At 35.0% G+C, this 19,086-nt stretch overlaps 1 protein-coding gene across 3 annotated transcripts in view; it reads right to left on the bottom strand.

The window, feature by feature from the left end:
- P4HA1 (prolyl 4-hydroxylase subunit alpha 1) overlaps nt 1–19,086 on the bottom strand; it is an 81,104-nt gene that overhangs the window by 37,831 nt on the left and 24,187 nt on the right. For 2 of the 3 annotated variants that reach the window (XM_055325403.1, XM_055325405.1), the window contains exons 6-8: nt 8,153–8,392; nt 5,157–5,353; nt 3,081–3,257 (exon numbers count right to left, since the gene is read on the bottom strand). In XM_055325403.1, the coding sequence (XP_055181378.1) occupies nt 3,081–3,257; nt 5,157–5,353; nt 8,153–8,392 (614 nt within the window). Of the gene's footprint in view, nt 1–659; nt 731–3,080; nt 3,258–5,156; nt 5,354–8,152; nt 8,393–19,086 lie in introns of all 3 variants that reach the window. The other variant, XM_055325404.1, reaches the window with a different exon arrangement.

Genomic DNA, 19,086 nt, shown 5'->3' with positions numbered 1-19,086 from the left:
TCTAAATTTATTTTTTAAAACTCTCACTGAGGTAAAACTGTTAAGTCTCTCTGGCAAAGTAAAACAAGTAAGTTCATGAGTACTAGTAGTTGGAAGACTGAGATCAGAAGCATAACTCTGTTCTTTCCATTGCCAACTTTCAAGTCAGCAAGTTTTTTAAAATAACTCCAAGAGGAGGAATTCAGATTACTCCAAAATGACAATGGTATTTCACAAGATGAATGAACAAAGGCCAATATAATCACCATGAAGAATGATGTGAATTCACTGCAGGATGTGTGAATGTGAGAAAACTATATAAACAAAGACTACTCCGATATTAATCAAGCTGCTTCTTTTTCTTTTTTTCCCCTTTTGCAAGAAAAAGGAAAAAAGAAAACAAGTATCAAGCCATTTCCTGGAGATTTGATTCCTGACCTGAAGAGAGATGCAAAGCATATTAATTCCCTAAAAATAACAGACGAATTAAAGATTAAAAAAAGAACTTCTAGTTGAAGGGAAAGACCTGTGAAACACAAAGCAGTTTATCCATGCGTATATAAATAGGCGGTGACTTGAGCTGGAGACTGAAAATGACCTACTTCCCTTAAATGAATATTCCTGTAGGATGTACAAAACACTCATTAGAGGGCAAAATATGCAACATACACATCTCTTACCTTTTGCTAATTCTGTAATGTACCGTCTCCAAGTCTCCTGTTATTGGGTTTGAAATGGTGGCTCGCCTCAGCTGTGAAGCCAACCATCAAAATAGTTGCATTACAAAACAAAAAAAAAAAAAAAAAAAAAAAAGAATCACATTTATCCAACCAGTTAGAATTCTGGGATTTTTACAAAGGAGGATGAAAAGAAAAAAATAACTCCATAGACTTCCAGTCACCTTGTGCTGAGCCTTGAAAGACAGCTGGCTCTTTAGCTTTTTGTATATTTTTGTTTTTTTTGCTTTGCATGAATGGAGAGTATACACACAAAAGACATTAAAAACTAAATTTCTTTCAGCGATTGGAGAATAGGACTGTGAGGAAAGAGAAATTTCTAAAATTTGAAGTCTAATTTATCATTATAAGAATGGCTATTTGTGGGATCCGTGGGTGGCTCAGCAGTTTGGTGCCTGCCTTCGGCCCAGGGTATGATCCTGGAGTCCCGGGATCGAGTCCCACATCAGGCTCCCAGCATGGAGCCTGCTTCTCCCTCTGCCTTGTGTCTTTGCCTCTCTCTGTCTCTTATGAATAAATAATCTTAAAAAAAAAAAAAAGGCTATTTGTAGTTAATGATCTATGTCAATCTTTTGATTTTAATTTGTTTTTAGTGATGGAACTGTTTACAAACATTAATGTTCAAAATTTGTTTCAAGGACCATCTTTTCTTCCTTCAACATATCTGCTCATATATTTCACATATACAGTGAAATAATCTTGGACTTAGCAGAAAGGCAGATAAAAAGAACTCATAAATGTACAAAAACAGTAAGAAAGGAGGACAACCAAGATGACTTTAAACTAAAAAAAAATGATCCTCAGATTAACAAAAGAATATAAAATTTTTATTGCCATTGAAATTTTTGATTAAAATTATCCAACTGAGCATCCCCTTTGAAGACTGAGGCCTCCAAATCCAGAGATATAAGACTCGACCTCTAAACTGAAATGAATTCTTAATAAAAATTCTACAAAGATATTTTGGTTTACTGGGTTTACAAACCACAAAGAATGATCTAAAATAGAAACTGAAAAGATACTGACAAAATATGATGCAACAGAAGTAGTGCTCGGTTTGAAATATTTAAAAGAATTCCCTTGGACAGCACCTATGCATATTAGAACAGTATTTTCCACTTAAAATGTAAAAAAGAAAAAGAAAGGAAGAAAGATAGAAGTACTAATTTGTAATAGTAAAACTTAAAAATTCTGACCTTAAATTTATTTTGAGTACAGATATCCAGATACTTAAACCTTTACAGTAAGGATCAGCAAACTATGGCCCATGGGCTAAATACAGCCTGCCACCTATTTTTGGAAGTTTTATTAAAATATAGCCACATTCATTTATGTATTTACTATAGCTGCTTTTACACATGATGGCAGACTTGAATACTTGTGATAGATGGTATGGTCAGCAAAACCTAAAATATATTTATTACCTGCTCCTTTACAGAAAAAACTTGCCAATATTTTGAGCAATATATGCCTGGTAAGAGCACAAATATGCCTGGTGTTTATTTAACAATCTCTTTATGAAAGTGATGGCAGTTTGTATTTTACTATCAATGAGATCAAATAGGTTTTAAGAACAAGGTGACGGAAAAAAAAAAAAAGAACAAGGTGATGGGGGAAAAGGCAAGAGTATAAAGCATAGTCTTTCTCATATTCTCTTAAAAGAAGAATTTCTATGCTAAACACTAAGTTTATGGGTTTGTGTTTACATTGTTTCCCTTAATAAATCACTAAATTCTATCTCTGAAATTAGTAATACACTGTATGTTAAACTGAATTTAAATTTAAAAAAATTTTTTGTTTTCCTTAAGATAAATGATGTGAGTTAAATTCAGAAAACTATGATGTCCTTATTTCAAATTAGCATGATGCTTGTGCCCAATTATATCTTCCAGTAACAATGTGCCCAAAGGGGAATAAAAATACTTCAAGAATTCTTTCAGATAAAAAAAAAAGAATTTTTTCAGATAAAAATATAGAAGATATAGGAAAGTTAGTCTTTGATTAGGCTATGAGACTAAAGGTTCAAAAATACATCTAAAACTTTTTTAGAAAGATATGGAAACATCTGTGAATAAAATCAGTGTGAATAAAAATCTCATCTATGACTTTCAGAATTAAGTGCCTAATACCCAGCTGCAGGGTATTATTTGTATTAACAGCAAACTGAGGAAGAACTGGTATAAACAGAGCTTATTAACAAGTCCATTATGAAAAAAAAACAAAAAACAACTCCATTATGTTGTGACAACAATATCTACAACTATCTGTGGAGTTATTGCCATATCAATTACCATTTTTGTAATCTTGCAAAGGCAAAACTGATACACAGAGTAAACGGAGAGAAAAAAAGAAAAAATTATTTACCCTTGGTTTTGCTAGATCTTTGACAATTTCAATTTCTGCATCAGAAATAATATCATGGAAGCGAATAATACGAGGCTTGTCCCACTCATCCTCCTGTTTGGCTGGAGCCAGAATGAATTTCGGATTCCGGTTTCCATCATGGTAACGACAAAAGAGTTTTTTCTGTCTCCGGGGAGTCTAAACATAGTTAAGAAAATGATAAACCTATTAGAATAATAATAGTTTTAATGTTTGCTGTTATGCAGAAAAGAAACAATAATCATGAAAGAATATACAAAAGACAGTACTCTGCAAGTATTTTGCATCATCTAGGATGTTCAGGATTGTAAGTTTAATTAATGATTATTTTCTGGAAGAGAGGCTAGACCTTAAATAAGAAAAAAGGTAGGAGTTTCACTTTTAACCCATGTCTCAGGTGTTTAAATATGAAAGAAATAATGAAATATTTATGAAAATATGAAATGAATGACCTGTACTGCTCCAAAGTTCACAAAGTAACTGGGAAGCCTCCAGAAAAAAAAGTTTCTAAAAGGAAAAATAAAACAAAACCTCACCAAGAAAACCTGGTTTTCCTAAATATCTCCCAGTTATATGCTTGCACCATAAATAAATTTAGTTTTAAAAAGCAAAGATGAAAATGACTAATTTTGAAAAAAAGAAAGTTATTAAAGAAGGCAAGTGTTTTTTTTGATGGGTATCAAAAATAGAGTGATCAACAAAACAAATAAATGTTCCTTGCTTTCTATATTAACTAAATAAGTTATCCATTGGTAATTCTTCACTTGATTAAACAAGTATATCATCTATGAAGTAGGAATAATATTAGTTTTTTTTTAATTATTAGCTAACATACTAAGACAAATAATGATGCATGCTTATTCTCCTTTACCTCTAGAGTCAAATCTAAAGATTTATTTATTGTAAGTGTTTGATACAATAATGAGGTGAATTTATTCTGAGAATAAAGATGATCTTTTGATTCTGGGCAGTGTTGATGTGTTATGTCATATCTACAAACTGCCAAATTAAGCAGACTTCTGTTTTATACCTATGGTTCTATTTTGATCTTGTCTTTAAGAGTTATTAAGGGCAATAAAAAAATATCTGGGGTAGCCTGGGTGGCTCAGCGGTTTAGCGCTGCCTTCAGCCCAGGGCATAATCCTGGAGACCTGGGATCGAGTCTCACATCAGGCTCCCTGAATGGAGCCTGCTTCTCCCTCTGCCTGTGTCTCTGCCTCTCTCTCTCTGTCTCTCCTCTCTGTGTATTCTCATGAATAAATAAAATCTTTAAAAATAATAATTAATAAATAAATAAAATAAAATAAATGTGAAAGCCAAAATCTGCTGAAACACTTTCTGCATTTTAAGTATTTCCTAAATAGACTAATACATTTCACTAAGCAATCCTATCAAGGTCAACTAGGAGCAAAACCGTAAGAGATTATTGTATAGATGTGTTCTTTGTGGGATCCCTCGGTGGCGCAGCGGTTTGGCGCCTGCCTTTGGCCCAGGGCGCGATCCTGGAGACCCAGGATCGAATCCCACATCGGGCTCCCGGTGCATGGAGCCTGCTTCTCCATCTGCCTGTGTCTCTGCCTCTCTCTCCTTCTCTCTCTGTGACTGTCATAAATAAATAAAAAAAAAAAAAAAAAAAAAAAAAGATGTGTTCTTTGTTTTATAGGATGGTTTAAGACAGTATATTGTTTCTGCTTAAGACTGTGGAAATCTCTTTTGCATTAAAATATTTTTAAAAACCACCTTATCACTCCTCTTAATTATCTAATCCTCCATCTTATAAAAATAAGCTTCTTTTGGCCTATGCAAAGAGTTATATTACAAAAAATTTACAAAATGGCATAATGATTCAAAGTTTTATTGTAAGATTATTTTATGAATAGTCGGAGCATATTAAGTGCGACATCCACAATAAGGTGATTTAGCATACTGTAATATTTTAAGCAGTTAATTCTAATTTTTAATCACACATGCTTAAATATAAAAGAACTCTGATTCTCTCTAGAACTATGTACAAACACACACATTCATACACACACACAATTGGCTTTTCCACTTTACCATTTTGATACCCTCCCCACGGCACAGCATTTCGTACTTCTGTCTCTCTGGCAGGTAATCCACAGCAGCCCCTTTTTTCTTCAGTGTGGTTTTCTGATCAGATTGGTCATCTGAAGCAGATTTGTTAGCATCTTTTTCTTTAGCCATTATATATTCAAAATATTTTAAATTACCATTAGCTCTCTGGTGTTCAGGATCTATTAAGGAAGAAAACATGTCCATGGTTAAGTTTAGTCATTCAAGGGATCCCTGGGTGGCGCAGCGGTTTAGCGCCTGCCTTTGGCCCAGGGCGCGATCCTGGAGACCCGGGATCGAATCCCACGTCAGGCTCCCGGTGCATGGAGCCTGCTTCTCCCTCTGCCTGTGTCTCTGCCTCTCTCTCTCTATCTGTGTGATTGTCATAAATAAATAAAAATAAATAAATAAAAAATATTAAAAAAAAAAAAAAGTTTAGTCATTCAAGCATCAGAATATAGTAATATAAAAATAGAGGACCACATAATTTACCTTCCAAACTGAGATACTTATGAGAGTGAAAGGAGGCACTAATAAAAATTTTAGCTAGAGGTGCCTGAGTGGCTCAGTCAATTAAGCAACCAACTCCTTGTTGCAGTTTGGGCTTGATTTGGGGCCATGGGATGAGCCCTACCTCTGACACCACATTTCAGCACAGAGTCTGCTTGAGATTCTTTCCTTCCTACCCTCCAAAGCCCATTACTTGTGCATGCTCGCCCTCTCACTCTAAAATAAATAAATAAAATCTTTTAAAAAATTATCATACTGACACAGTATGTAAAAACCAGTACTGCCCCAAGTAAATCACATACAGTCACCATATACAAAAAGAGTTCTGGAGAAGGAAGCAGCCATTTATTTCAAAGTAGCAAATACTCTACTTTGGAACTTACTAATCAGCCAAATAAATTATGATCAATTTCATGCCAAATAAATTCTAAAATATTACTCATTTTACTTATTTTAAGCCATGGAAAAGATTTTTCTGAGACTGAAATGTAATCATCATGGGGAAGACAGCGTACAGTTCAAAAGCAACATTCACCACAGATACACTATAAATACAGAACACAGCCTACTTCAGAGGGCTGAGTGAATTTCAGTCCCAAAATTCTAAGTGAGATGGAAAAAGAGAAACTTAAAGATATAATTTTCAAATAACCAGAATCCACTAACTGCTTCTGAATAGCTAGTCATCATTTAAAACTATCTTTTAGCAGGGGAAAAGAGGACTACTCCACCCATCCAGGAGAAAAAAAAAAAAAACCCAAACCACCACCACCACCCACCCACCCACCCAAATAAAAAAGGCAGAACAATACATAGAAACTTCACTTGTGAGATTAACTGTTTAGGAAATCTAGCATTAGATTTGTAAAACATTGTGTTTGAGAAACTCCTCACAATATAATGTATGTTGAGATATACAGTATGATCTTAATTTTGTTAAAGAAAGAAAGAAGTGTATATGCACAGGGAAGGCAGTATAGACTACAAGGAAACAAAATTTGTCAGTATCTTTCAATGACTGGCTTATGGATGACTCTTCTATATCTTTTTCTATTTTTAAAAATTTCCTATAATGACTCTAAGTCAGAAGGGGAAAGAAAATCTCTAAAAAATACTGAAAAAAGGATAAACTAATATCTTAATTTATTAATTCACCTGACCAAGAAATAACGTGTCAGAAGTTCATTTTCAGATGACCAATCCTTTTAAATGGTTTGACTCTTCTGACATACACATATTAACCTGTGTTCAGAAAATAATTAATTTTTAAAAAGTTTTAAAGCTTCATTATATACCAAAGGCCACCTGAACTTATTAGCATACAACTCTACCTCCAGAGATTCTGACTTAGTAGGTCTTGGGTGGAGATCAGGGAATTTTTCATTTCTAATATGTATCCAAGTAATTCTGATGCACACCGTCCCTGGTTCATACTTAGAGAAATGAGTTCAAAATACTAGTGATAAAATCCTCATAGGATATCACATTATCTAACATTCAAATATGACAACCAAATATATTTTCAGTCTATTTCAAATCACTATTTTTAAATATGAAATGCAATAAAACAAAAAAATTCTTCAAAGGAAACTGGTTAATATTTAATATGACAACATGGTAAGTAAACATTTTTGACTAAATTAGCTAGGTTAGGTCCAATTTTGAAGTTCCTGAAAGGTACACAGCAGAAAAACATAGCCATTGTCATAGCACCATTAGCTGAGAAAAATGAAAGAAGATATAGAAGATAAAATTCTATAAATTCATTTCATAAATTCATATAAATTCATTTATAGAAGATAAAATTCGTCTAAGACTCTTGACTTATAACAAAAACTACCAAACGGATAATACTTAGCCATAAAAAAGAATGAAGTTTTACCATTTGTAATGACACATATGGAGCTATCAGAGAGTATGATACTAAGTGAAGTAAGTCGGTCGGAGAAAGACAAGTGCCATATGATTTTACTCATTTAAGAATTTAAGAAAGAAAACAAATGAACATAGAGGAGAAAAAAAAGAGGCAAACCAAGAAACAGACTCTTAACTATAGAGAACAAACTGATGGTTACTGAAGGCAAGGTGGGTAGAGGATGAGTTAGGTGATGGGAACTGAGGAGGGCTCTTGTGGTGAGCACTGGGTGTTGTGTGTAGGTAATGAACCACTAAAGTGTACACCTGAAGCTAATATTGCACTGTGTTGACTAACTAGAATTTAAATAAAGACTTGAAAAAGAAAAAAAAGTACCAAAGCTATATGATGAATTACTTATCAGAATTACACATATATCAGAATTATATATATATATATATTTATCATTGTAGAAGACAAAACACAGACATATATCAGAATTACATATATCAGAATTATATATATATATATATATATATCATTGTAGAAGACAAAACACAGACATATATCAGAATTATATATGCACAAAATCTTGAATCAGACCAAATTAACATACCAAGTTCAAGAAGCTTCTTTGTGAGCAAAAGTGCCTTATCCAGGTCTCCCTGCTGGTATACCGCATAACTCAAATAATCTAGAACAGAGACTTTATCAATGGTAGAGACCTCGCCATCATCCAGCTGCCTTAGTGCTTGTTCCATCCACAGTTCTGTATGGTAATAATCTGCTTCTGTATAGGCCACTTTGCCCAACTCAAAACAGTCTTCAACTGTTAGAAAAGATTTGTGTTTTACTCCTATGGAAAGAAAAGAAAGAGAACTTCAGAAATATTTAGGAGTATACAGCTTTCAAAGTGCTATCTCACTTTCATTTGAACTTTATAACAACCTTCTGAGGTCGTAAATCAAGAATTATCCTAAGTTTATGAACAAAGGACAATCTAAAGGGGAATGAAACATGGTAAAAATTACATTAGGGCCGTGTACCCAGAAAACTCAAGACTTTAATTATCAGCCATCACGCCAAAATGAAACATCAATTAAGTTGAAGCACGCAGTTTTTTACCACAGCAGGAATCCCCACAGGACATATATCTTACTCCTAACCAATAATTTGGGCAAAAATGAATGGACAGGAAGAGAAGCAGACCTATAAATTGATTGGTTCCTTCCCTTTTCCTTTCAACACCATTAATGATGTATGATTTACATACCATAAAGTTCACCCATTTAAAGAATACATTAGTCTTTAGTATATTCGGAGTTGTGCAACCAATACTGCAATCTCATTTTAAAACATTTTCATTGGGCAGCCTGGGTGGCTCAGCGGTTTAGCACCGCCTTTGGCCCAGGGCATGATCCTGGAGACCTGGGATCCAGTCCCGCATCCGGCTCCCTGCATGGGGCCTGCTTCTCCCTCTGCCTGTGTCTCTGCCTCTTTCTGTGTGTCTCTCATGATTAAATAAATTTTAAAAATCTTAAAAAAAAATAAAAAATAAAACATTTTCATTACCCCCAAAAGAAACCCTGTACCCATCAGCAGTCACTACTCATTATCTCCCCCTCCTTGCCCCAGCCCTAAACAACCACTCATCTACTTTCTGGATCTATAAATTTGCCTATTCTGGTTATTTCATATAAATGCAATCATGCAACATAGGGTCTTCTGTGACTGCATCTTTCAACTCAGCATAACATTTTCCAGATTCATTCATGTTGTAGAATCTTTTTTATTGCCAAAAAGTAGTCCCCTGTATGGAAAGACTATATTTTGTTTATCAGTTGATGGACATTTGAGTTATTTCTAGTTTTTTTGGGCCTTAATGAATAATGCTGCTATGTACATTCATGTGCAAGTTTCTCCATGAACGTTTGTTTCCATTACTCTTATGTCTAGCAGTGGACTTGCTAGGTCCCATAGCAACTCCATGCTTTAACATTTTCAGGAACTGCCAAACTGTTCTCCAAATACCTACATCATTTTACAATCCCACCGGCAATATATGAAGTTTCCAACTTCTCCACATCCTAATACTTATTGTCCATTTGTTTTGATTATAGCCATTCTATTGGGTATAAAGTAGTGTTTCATTACGATTTTGATTTGTATTTCCCTAATGATGCTGCTGAGCATCTTTTCACGTACTTATTATCCATTTGTATATCATCTTTGGGAAAATGTCCACTCAAATCCTTTGCCCATTTAAAAATCTGATTCTTGGGGATCCTTGGGTGGCGCAGCGGTTTAGCGCCTGCCTTTGGCCCAGAGCGCGATCCTGGAGACCCGAGATCGAATCCCACATCGGGCTCCCAGTGCATGGAGCCTGCTTCTCCCTCTGCCTGTGTCTCTGCCTCTCTCTCTATGACTATCATAAATAAATAAATAAAAATTTAAAAAAAGGAAAGTTCTCCTTTCCTTTAAAAAATAAAATGAAATAAAATAAAATAAAATAAAATAAAATAAAATAAAATAAAATAAAATAAAATAAAATAAAAATCTGATTCTTTTTATTACTTTTAGAGTTCTTTATATATTCTGGCTACAAGTCCCTGGTCAGAAATATGATGTTCACACATGCTCTCTCACTGTATGGGTTGTCTTTTCACTTTCTTGATAGTGTACTTTAAAGTACAGAAGTTTTAATTTTGGTGACGTCTAACATCAATCTTTAATTAGTTGTGCTTTTAGTGCTGGTAGGTCAACTAGTTTGTGACGTAAAACTTCTGTCTTAAGAAAAGGAGACAGGACACCCTGACTGGCTTAATCAGTAGAGCATGCAACTACTGATCTCAGGGTCGGGAATTCAAACCCCATGTTGGGTATGGAGCCTACTTAAAAGAATAAAAAATAAACTAGTTTAAACAAAAAGGAGATATTTGATAGCTCACATGAAACTAAAAACTTTAAAAAGTGGAAAAACAGCCTCTTTAATCATTAAAGAAATATGACATTAAAACAACCCTCAATAAAAATACCTTTAAGACAACAGCCTACATTTATTGAGGCCTTACTATGTGCTAGGCATTTGTCACTCATTTATCTCAAAGCAATCCAGATGAGGAACTAAGGTAGGGAGAGGTTAACTATTGTGCTCAAAGTCACACAGCAAAGCCGGAATTGGAATTTGTACACTATGACTCCAGAAATTTGTGTCATATCATACCATAAAATGGCAAAATTTAACAGAAGAGGGAAAAGTAAACTGGTAACTTTACTCTTAAGACATTCCACAATATGAAACAAGAGTAGTAATTTTATGCCTATGAATTGATACTATTTTTTAATTATTTTGAGTTTAGTACTAGGGTTTGAAGAAGAAACACCTTGTATGAACAAATTTTATAGCTGAGCCAAATACTGTAGGTAACAACTGTAATAAAACTAAAAGCAAGGAAATGTACAGGCTGATATGTCAACATAATGGAACAGCATTCTCCATTAAGAAAGATAATTTTTTAATTTTTTTTTAAGATCTTATTTATTTATTCATGAGAGACACAGAGAGAGAAAAAGGCAGAGGCACAGACAGAGGGACAAGCAGGCTCCATGCAGGGAGCCCAACGTGGGACTCAATCCCAGAACTCTGGGATCATGCTCTGGGCCGAAGGCAGGTGCTAAACTGCTGAGCCACCCTGGGATCCCCTCTTTTTATTTTTTTAAATATTTTATTCATTTATTCATGAGAGACACAGAGAGAGAGAGTCAGAGACATAGGCAGAGGGAGAAGCAGGCTCCCCCAGGGAGCCCAATGTGGGATTCAATCCCAGGACTCCAGGATCATGCCCTGGGCTGAAGGCAGGTGGTCAACCACTGAACCACCCAGGGACCCCGGTACTAAGAGTCTCAACACAAAAGAGATAGAAGTACATAAACCCTATAATCTTATATTTGAATTGGAACTAACAACATGAACTCATGTATTTCCTACCTCTGTCTGTTGAAAAGACCTAGAATCAATGACAAACTTCTAGCAATAGACATTCCTAGAACCTAGCTACACTCTACTCCCTAAATGTCATTCCCCATTAAAAAGGATCAAGGTTCACTATGCAAGGTCTGATTCTCCCTGCTTTGGGTAGAAATTTATAAGATAAGCTTGGAAAAACTGTGCCAAAAAATTAAATTTCCTTGCTAGCAAAGAAAAATAGGATCATCACAAAAAAAAAAACAAATTAGCCAATCTAAAGAGAGTCCCACTGGCCTCAAACAGGATAACTGGGCATCAAATGAATAATTAATATAATAGAAATATAAAAATATATAAAAATCCATGAGTTTATAGTGATATTTCAGATCAAAATCACTGGTCACTACTAGAAGTTATTACATCATCAACTTATTACTCTGAAAACTGATACAAGAAAAACAACTCGTTACTCTGAAAATCAATATAAGAAAAATAAATTTATCTTGCCCTTCATATATAAACTCTATTTCAGGGTAACCAAATGGTTCCTGAAAGAAAGTTTCTACTAATAGAATTACAGCTAATAAAACAGAAGGAATAAGATAATAAAATCACTATTTTTCAACCCCTAATGAAATAGTTCTGGGCAATGATCATCAAAGACTGCCACAACAATTAGATGACACTCATGGAGGAACCCCTGGGTGGCTCAGCAGTGGAGCGCCACACCCTTCCGGCTTAGGGTGTGATCCCGAGGTCCAGGATCCAGTCCCACATCAGGATCCCTGTGAGGAGCCTGCTTTTCCCTCGGCCTATGTCTCTCTCTCTGTGTGTCTATCATGAATAAATACAATCTTTAAAAAAAAAAAAAAAAGAAGAAGAAGAAGAAATTCATGGAAAACCTCATAGGGACTTAGCATTAGCAGTCTCCCACCACCCAAGTTACCATCAATCACTATCACAAAAAGAGTGATGAGATGTTAGATGGCTGGTTTGTAATTCAATAAAAGTTCAGAGCGCCACCTATGGAGTTAATTACAAAACCTGAATCTAATTGAGACTCAAGCTCTAATAGTTTATAGGAAACACAGAAGTTAGAGGAACAAATTAATACAAAAGAAAAAAATCAGGCAATTCTAAAATGTACATTCTACAATACATATAACCAGGTTTTTCCAACTTAATCAATGGACTGGGGGGGAAAAGGAAAGGAAGAGAGAAGAATAAAACAGATTTAAGAGATATAACCAAAATGCACAACTGTTAAAAGGTATCTTTGAGATCACCAGAGAAACTGAGGATTGACTGGGTATTAAATTGTATTAAAGAAATACTGTCACTTTGTTAGGTTGGATAATAGTAAGTAATTATATTATTTAAAAAAAAATACCTTATTGGGCAGCCTGGGTGGCTCAGCGGTTTAGCACTGCCTTCAGCCCAGAGTGTGATCCTGGAGACCCAGGATCGAGTCCCACATCAGGCTCCCTGCAGGGAGCCTGCTTCTCTCTCTGCCTGTGTCTCTGCCTCTCTTTCTCTCTGTGTGTCTCTCATGAATAAATAAATAAAATCTTTAAAAAATAAAAATAAATAAAAATAAAAAAATACCTTATTGATCAGTTAGATACACATATTTATTTGTGTATAAAATAACATTATGTACAGGATTTGCTTTTAAAATGGTTCAGTAAAAAAAAATAAATTAATTAATTAAAAAATGGTTCAGTAAAAACAACTAAAAGCAGGGGATAGAGGGAACAGAGAAACCAGAATGGCAAAGTGTTAAAAAAAAAAAGAATGGCAAAGTGTTAAAAACTTTTGAAGCTGTGTAATGAATACATGGAAACTCATTATGTCACTACTTTTATTTTTTTTATATTTTCCATAATAAAAAATCTTATAAGCAACATTAAGAAGGAGAAAGTCATGTCCCATGGAGTTCTTTCTATGCCTTATAAAGGAAATCACAAAATACCCTTTTTGACACTAACAAAAAAGAAAATGACAAATATGTGAAAAAATAATAAAATTTAGATAATAAAAAATAAATAATACTTACCTGACATTTCCCTTTGAACATACAGTTCTAAGAATCAGGAAGGTCAAGATGGTGGTGGAGGAGGAGGAGGACCCTAGGCTCCTCTCATCCCATGAATACAACTAGATAACTATCAAATCATCCTAAATACCCCAGAAATCAATCTGAAGACTGGCAGAACAAACTCCACAACTAAAGGTAGACAAGAGGCCACATCAAAGAAGGTAGGAAGCACAAAAAGGGAAGTTGGGAAAGAAAGGGATCATGGCCATCGTGGTAGGGTGGAAGCTGTGCTATCAGAGAAGGGCAAGAGACAAACTAGCACACAGGAAAAAGGAAATCCCCATAACAACTGAATTGGAAAGCAAGAGGGCCTGAATTTTGTGAGTTATTGCAACCTGCCGAGTTTAAAGCCTAGTGTGCTGGACTCTGGGAGAGCTCAGAGGACATTGGGGCTGTTTTTGGAGAACAGGCAAGGCAAAAGCCTCTGTACATACAGCACTGAAACAGCAATCTGAAGAACACCTGGGGAACACTGTCAGGAGGTTAGTTGCTCATCTTGGAGCATGTCCCAGAGAAGCAGCATTCTTGAAAAAACCCCATCTGGGATCAAAGGAACTGGCATATGCCATTTCCCTCCCATGCCCCTCAGCATAAACACAGAGCCACCTACAGAAACCAGCTCACTGCTGGTATTTGAACCCAACTTGCTTACACCTCAGCACTCCGGAAGAACTGTCCTTCCCAGTCACACTTGCTCCAGTTACAGAAGATCAGCCCAAATCCCTGAAAACATCACATCTCCCAACCTTGGAGTTTCTGTTCTCAGCCCAAATCCCTGAAAACATCACATCTCCCAACCTTGGAGTTTCAGTTCTGGTGATGGCCAGGGACAGGTCTCATTTTACAAGCAGACCAGAGCATACCTAGTTAAAACTCACCACATTCAGGCCAAGGACTATACACTGATGACAACAGGCAAAGAGAGCCTCTGCAGATGACTGGCGTAGAGAATAAAGTAGCCAGAACACAATAGCAGAGCAAACGCAGCCCACAATGCAGACACACCTGGGAGCACCAGGACCTGGGGAACAGAAGATACTACTACAGGGGACTATAAAATCTCTCCTTCATAAAGCCATTACCATAAAAATAGGAGATGTAGCTGACTTCCCAACACAGAAATAAGCACAGGGACTTAGACAAAATGCAAAGACAGAGAATATGTCCCTAATGAAAGAACAAGACAAAGTCATGGCTAGAAATCTAAGTGAAATAAATATGAGTAATATGCCTGATGTAGAATTTAATGCAATGATCATAAGGATGCTCACTGGACTTGAGAAGAGAGTGGAAGACATCAGTGAGACTATTAACACAGAAATAAGGAATAACAGCAGTGATAAAGGGCTCAATAAATGAAATGAGAAACTCAATTAATGCAATGAACAGCGGGCTAGAAGAGAGGAAGAAATTAATGACCTAGAAGACAGAATAATGGAATGTCATCAAGCTGAACAAAAGAGAGAAAGAAAAATTATGCAAAACAAGAAGAGACTTAGGGAACTCGGTGACTCCATCAAATATAAGAACATCTGTATTATATGAGCACCAGAAGTAGAGAGAGAAAAGGGAGCAGAGGGTTTTTGAAGAAATCGTAACTGAAAATTTCCCTAATCTGGGGAAGGAAAGAGATATCCAGATTTAGGCAAATGAAAGAGATATCCAGATTTAGGCAAATGCCTAACAAAATCAACAAAAGCAGATCCATACTAAGACATATTGTAATTAAAATGACAAAACATAGTAATAAAGAAAAATATTAAAACCAGCAAGACAGAAGAAGAGAGTTACATACAAAGAAAATCCCATAAGGCTATGAGCAGATTTTTCAGCAGGTATTTTCCAAACCAGAAAGGAGTGGCATGATATATTCAAAGTGCTGAATGGGAAAAACCTGCAGCCAAGAAGACATCTAGCAAGGCTATCATTCAGAATAGAAGGAGAGATAGAGTTTCCCAGACAAACAAAAAATAAAGGAGTTCATGACCACTGACCCAGCCCTTCCAGAAATATTAAAGGGACTGTGAGTGGAAAAGGGAGACTAAAAGTGACAGTATAAAGGTAGGAAACACAAAAGCAGTAAAAATTAGTATTTCTGTAAAAAAAAAAATCAGTCAAGGAACTCACAAAATAAAAGGTATATGATACCATATACCCAAAATACAGGGAAGAGAATAAGGAAGAAGTTCGAACTTAAATGACCATCATCTTAATAAAGACTGCTACATGCAGCAGAGGTTATATACAAACCTAATGGTAACCACAAACCAAAAACCACTAATAAATATGCAAAGAATAAAGACAAAGAAATCCAAATATATCACTATAAAACCAAAACCCAGCAAACCATGAAAGAAAGATAAGAAAGGATCAGAGAAAAATCTTCAGAAACAATGACAAAACAAGAAATAAAATGGCAATAAGTACATATCTATAGATAATTGCTTTGGATGTAAATGGACCAAATGCTCCAATCAAAAATATAAGGTGACAGAATGTATAAAAAAACAAGACCCATCTATATGCTGCCTACAAGAGACTCATTTTAGACCTAAAGACACCCACAGATTGAAAGTGAGGGGATGGAGAAACAGTTACCATGCAAATGGATGTCAAAAGAAAGCCAGAGTAGCAATACTTATATCAGACAAACTAGACTTTAAAACAAAGATGGTTACAAGAGACAAAGAAGGGCATTATATAATAATCAGGGAGATAATCCAACAATAAGATCTAACAATTGTAAATATTTATGCATCCAATATGGGAGCACCCAAATACATAAAACAGTTAATAACAAATATAAGGGAACTAATTGATAATAATACAATAATAGTAGGGGACTTTAACACCCCACAAACATTGATGGACAGATCATCTAAAAAGACAATCAAGAAAGAACACTGGCCTTGAATGACACACTGCAGCAGATGGATTTAACAGATATATTCACAACATTCCATTCTAAAACAGCAGACTACATATTCAAGTGCACATGAACATTCTCCAGAATAGATCACATATTAGGCTACAAAACAAGCCTCAAGAAATTAAAAAAGATCGAAATCATAGCATACATCTTTTCTGACCACAACGCTGTTTTTTGGAGTTTTTTTTTTTTTTAAGACTTATTTATTTGAGAGAGAAAGAGAGAGCACAAACTGGGAGAAGGGCAGAGGGAGAAGCAGGCTTCCACTGAGCAGAGAGCCCAATGCAGTGCTTGATCCCAGGACCTTGGGATCATGACCACAGCCAAGGGCAGACACTTAACCAACTGCTAACCACAACACTGTAAGACTAGAAGTCAACCACACACACACACACACACACACAATCTGAAAAGTCCACAAATACATGGAGGTTAAATAACATGCTACTAAACAAGAATTGGTCAACCAGGAAATAAAAGAGGAAATTAAAAAGTACATGCACGGGTGCCTGGGTGGTGGTGTCAGTTAAGTGGCTGACTCTTAGTTTCCACTCAGATTGTGATCTTAGTGTCATGGGATTGAGCCCCATCGGACTTACTAAACCCAGAGTCTGCTTGAGATTCTCTCTCCCTTTCCCTCTGCCCCTCAGCCTCAGGCTCGCTCTCTCACAAATAAATAAATAAATCTTAAAATTAAAATATCAACAAAGCATTTCAAAAGATAGGCCCAAAAAGGAAGAATTAGACAAAATTAATCAAGGAGTAACATGGCATCAACATATATCCACTGAAATAAAATTTCTCTGACTTTTTTGTTTTGAAACAATTGAAAAAACAAATATCCTTCCCCCTCAACTCTCACTCCCATTGTTTCACATCTAAACTGCTACAGTTTTAAGCCTGACAAAACCAAGGATTATGAAGTGTATGAATAAATGGGAATTTGCTGGTGATAATATAAATAGGTGCATCTACTCTGAAGAACAATCTGGCCACATTTGGTAAAGCTGACAAAGCATATACCCTAACTTCTTATATCCCAAGGAAACATTTGCATGTGTATACATGAGCAAAAGAATACATAAACAAGGATGTTTACTGAAACTTTGACATAAAAAAAGAAACTTTGATATAGCGAAAAACTGGATAACCAAAATGCCCATCCATGGTTGAGAATGAATAAATCAATTCTTCATATAATACAGCAGTTTGATGAATTTACTCAAAAACTGAGTGAAAAATGTTGAAGATATACAGAATATATTGTTTAAAAGATATGGTTATGATCTTATCAGAACTGTTATAATGTATACTATTAGTAGAAATAGAAAATAATGGAATTATGTACCAGTTTAATGGAAATTTTATTATTTAATTTAATATTGTACCATCGTTAGCAATCCCACTTGATATTCACCCCCAAATAAAGAGAGATGAGCTAGAAACATCTTAACAAGTTACTCATTCCATTCTATATTCTTACTGAGGAAATCAATTTCAATATGAAGACAGGGGTAATATATTTTATTTCTTCAGCTATTTCTTCAGCTGACAAGGAGATAGTAATGATAGCAAGCCACATACTCGTAGAAAAAGTGAGAAAGCAAAAAATAAACAATTGTGTGAAGTCAGGTATCAGTACCACAAAGTAAGATTAGCAAATTTTTAAATTTGTGGAGATGAAACAACACACTCTTAACCAATGGAACAAAAAACAAATCATAGAAAACACTTAAAAACAAGTGAAAACAAACAAAATACCAAAACTTAGAGGACACAGTGAAAGCAATGTAAAGGGATGTAATGTAAATGCTTACATTAAAAAGCTAGAAGGATCTCAAATCAACAACATAACTTTACAACTTAAGAAACTAGAAAAACAAGAACTAAACCCAAAGCTAGCAGAAGGAAATATCACAGGTATATTAAGTAGAATACTTAAAAAAAAAAAAAGACAGAGAGAAAAAATTAATGAAACCAAAAGTTGGTCCTTAGAAAAAATCAACAAAATTGATCATTCTTTAGCTACATTGACTAAGAAAAAAGAGGAGATCCAAATTACTAGAATAAAAAATGAAAGTATAGGACTACTAATTCTACAGAAATTTAAAGGATTATAACAGAGTACTATGAAAAATATACACCAACAAATTAGATAACCTAGATGAAATGGGAAAATTCCTAGAAACAAAAAGCCTACCAAGACTAAGAAACAGAAAACCTGAATAGGCCTGTAACTAAATGGTAAGGAGACTAATTTGATAATCAAAAGTTTCCTGAGAAAGAAAAGCCCTGGATCTGAAGGCTTCACTGGAGAATTCTATCCAACATTTAAAGAACACCAATCCTCAAATTTTTCCAAAAAACTGAACAGGAATGCTTCCCATTTCATTCTATGAGGCCAGCATTACCCTTACACCAAATCCAAAGATTCTACAAGAAAAGTACAGAAAAGTATCCCTTATAAATATTGATGAAAAACCCTCAAGGATTGGCAAAAAGAATTCAGCAGCTATTAAAAAGATTATACACCATAACAAAGTGGAATTTATTCCT

Source organism: Nyctereutes procyonoides, unplaced genomic scaffold, assembly GCF_905146905.1.
Source record: "Nyctereutes procyonoides isolate TBG_1078 unplaced genomic scaffold, NYPRO_anot_genome, whole genome shotgun sequence".
Taxonomy (NCBI): Eukaryota; Metazoa; Chordata; class Mammalia; order Carnivora; family Canidae; genus Nyctereutes; species Nyctereutes procyonoides.
The sequence above is the reverse complement of the archived record's forward strand: the minus strand, read 5'-3'. Positions and strand labels throughout refer to the sequence as shown.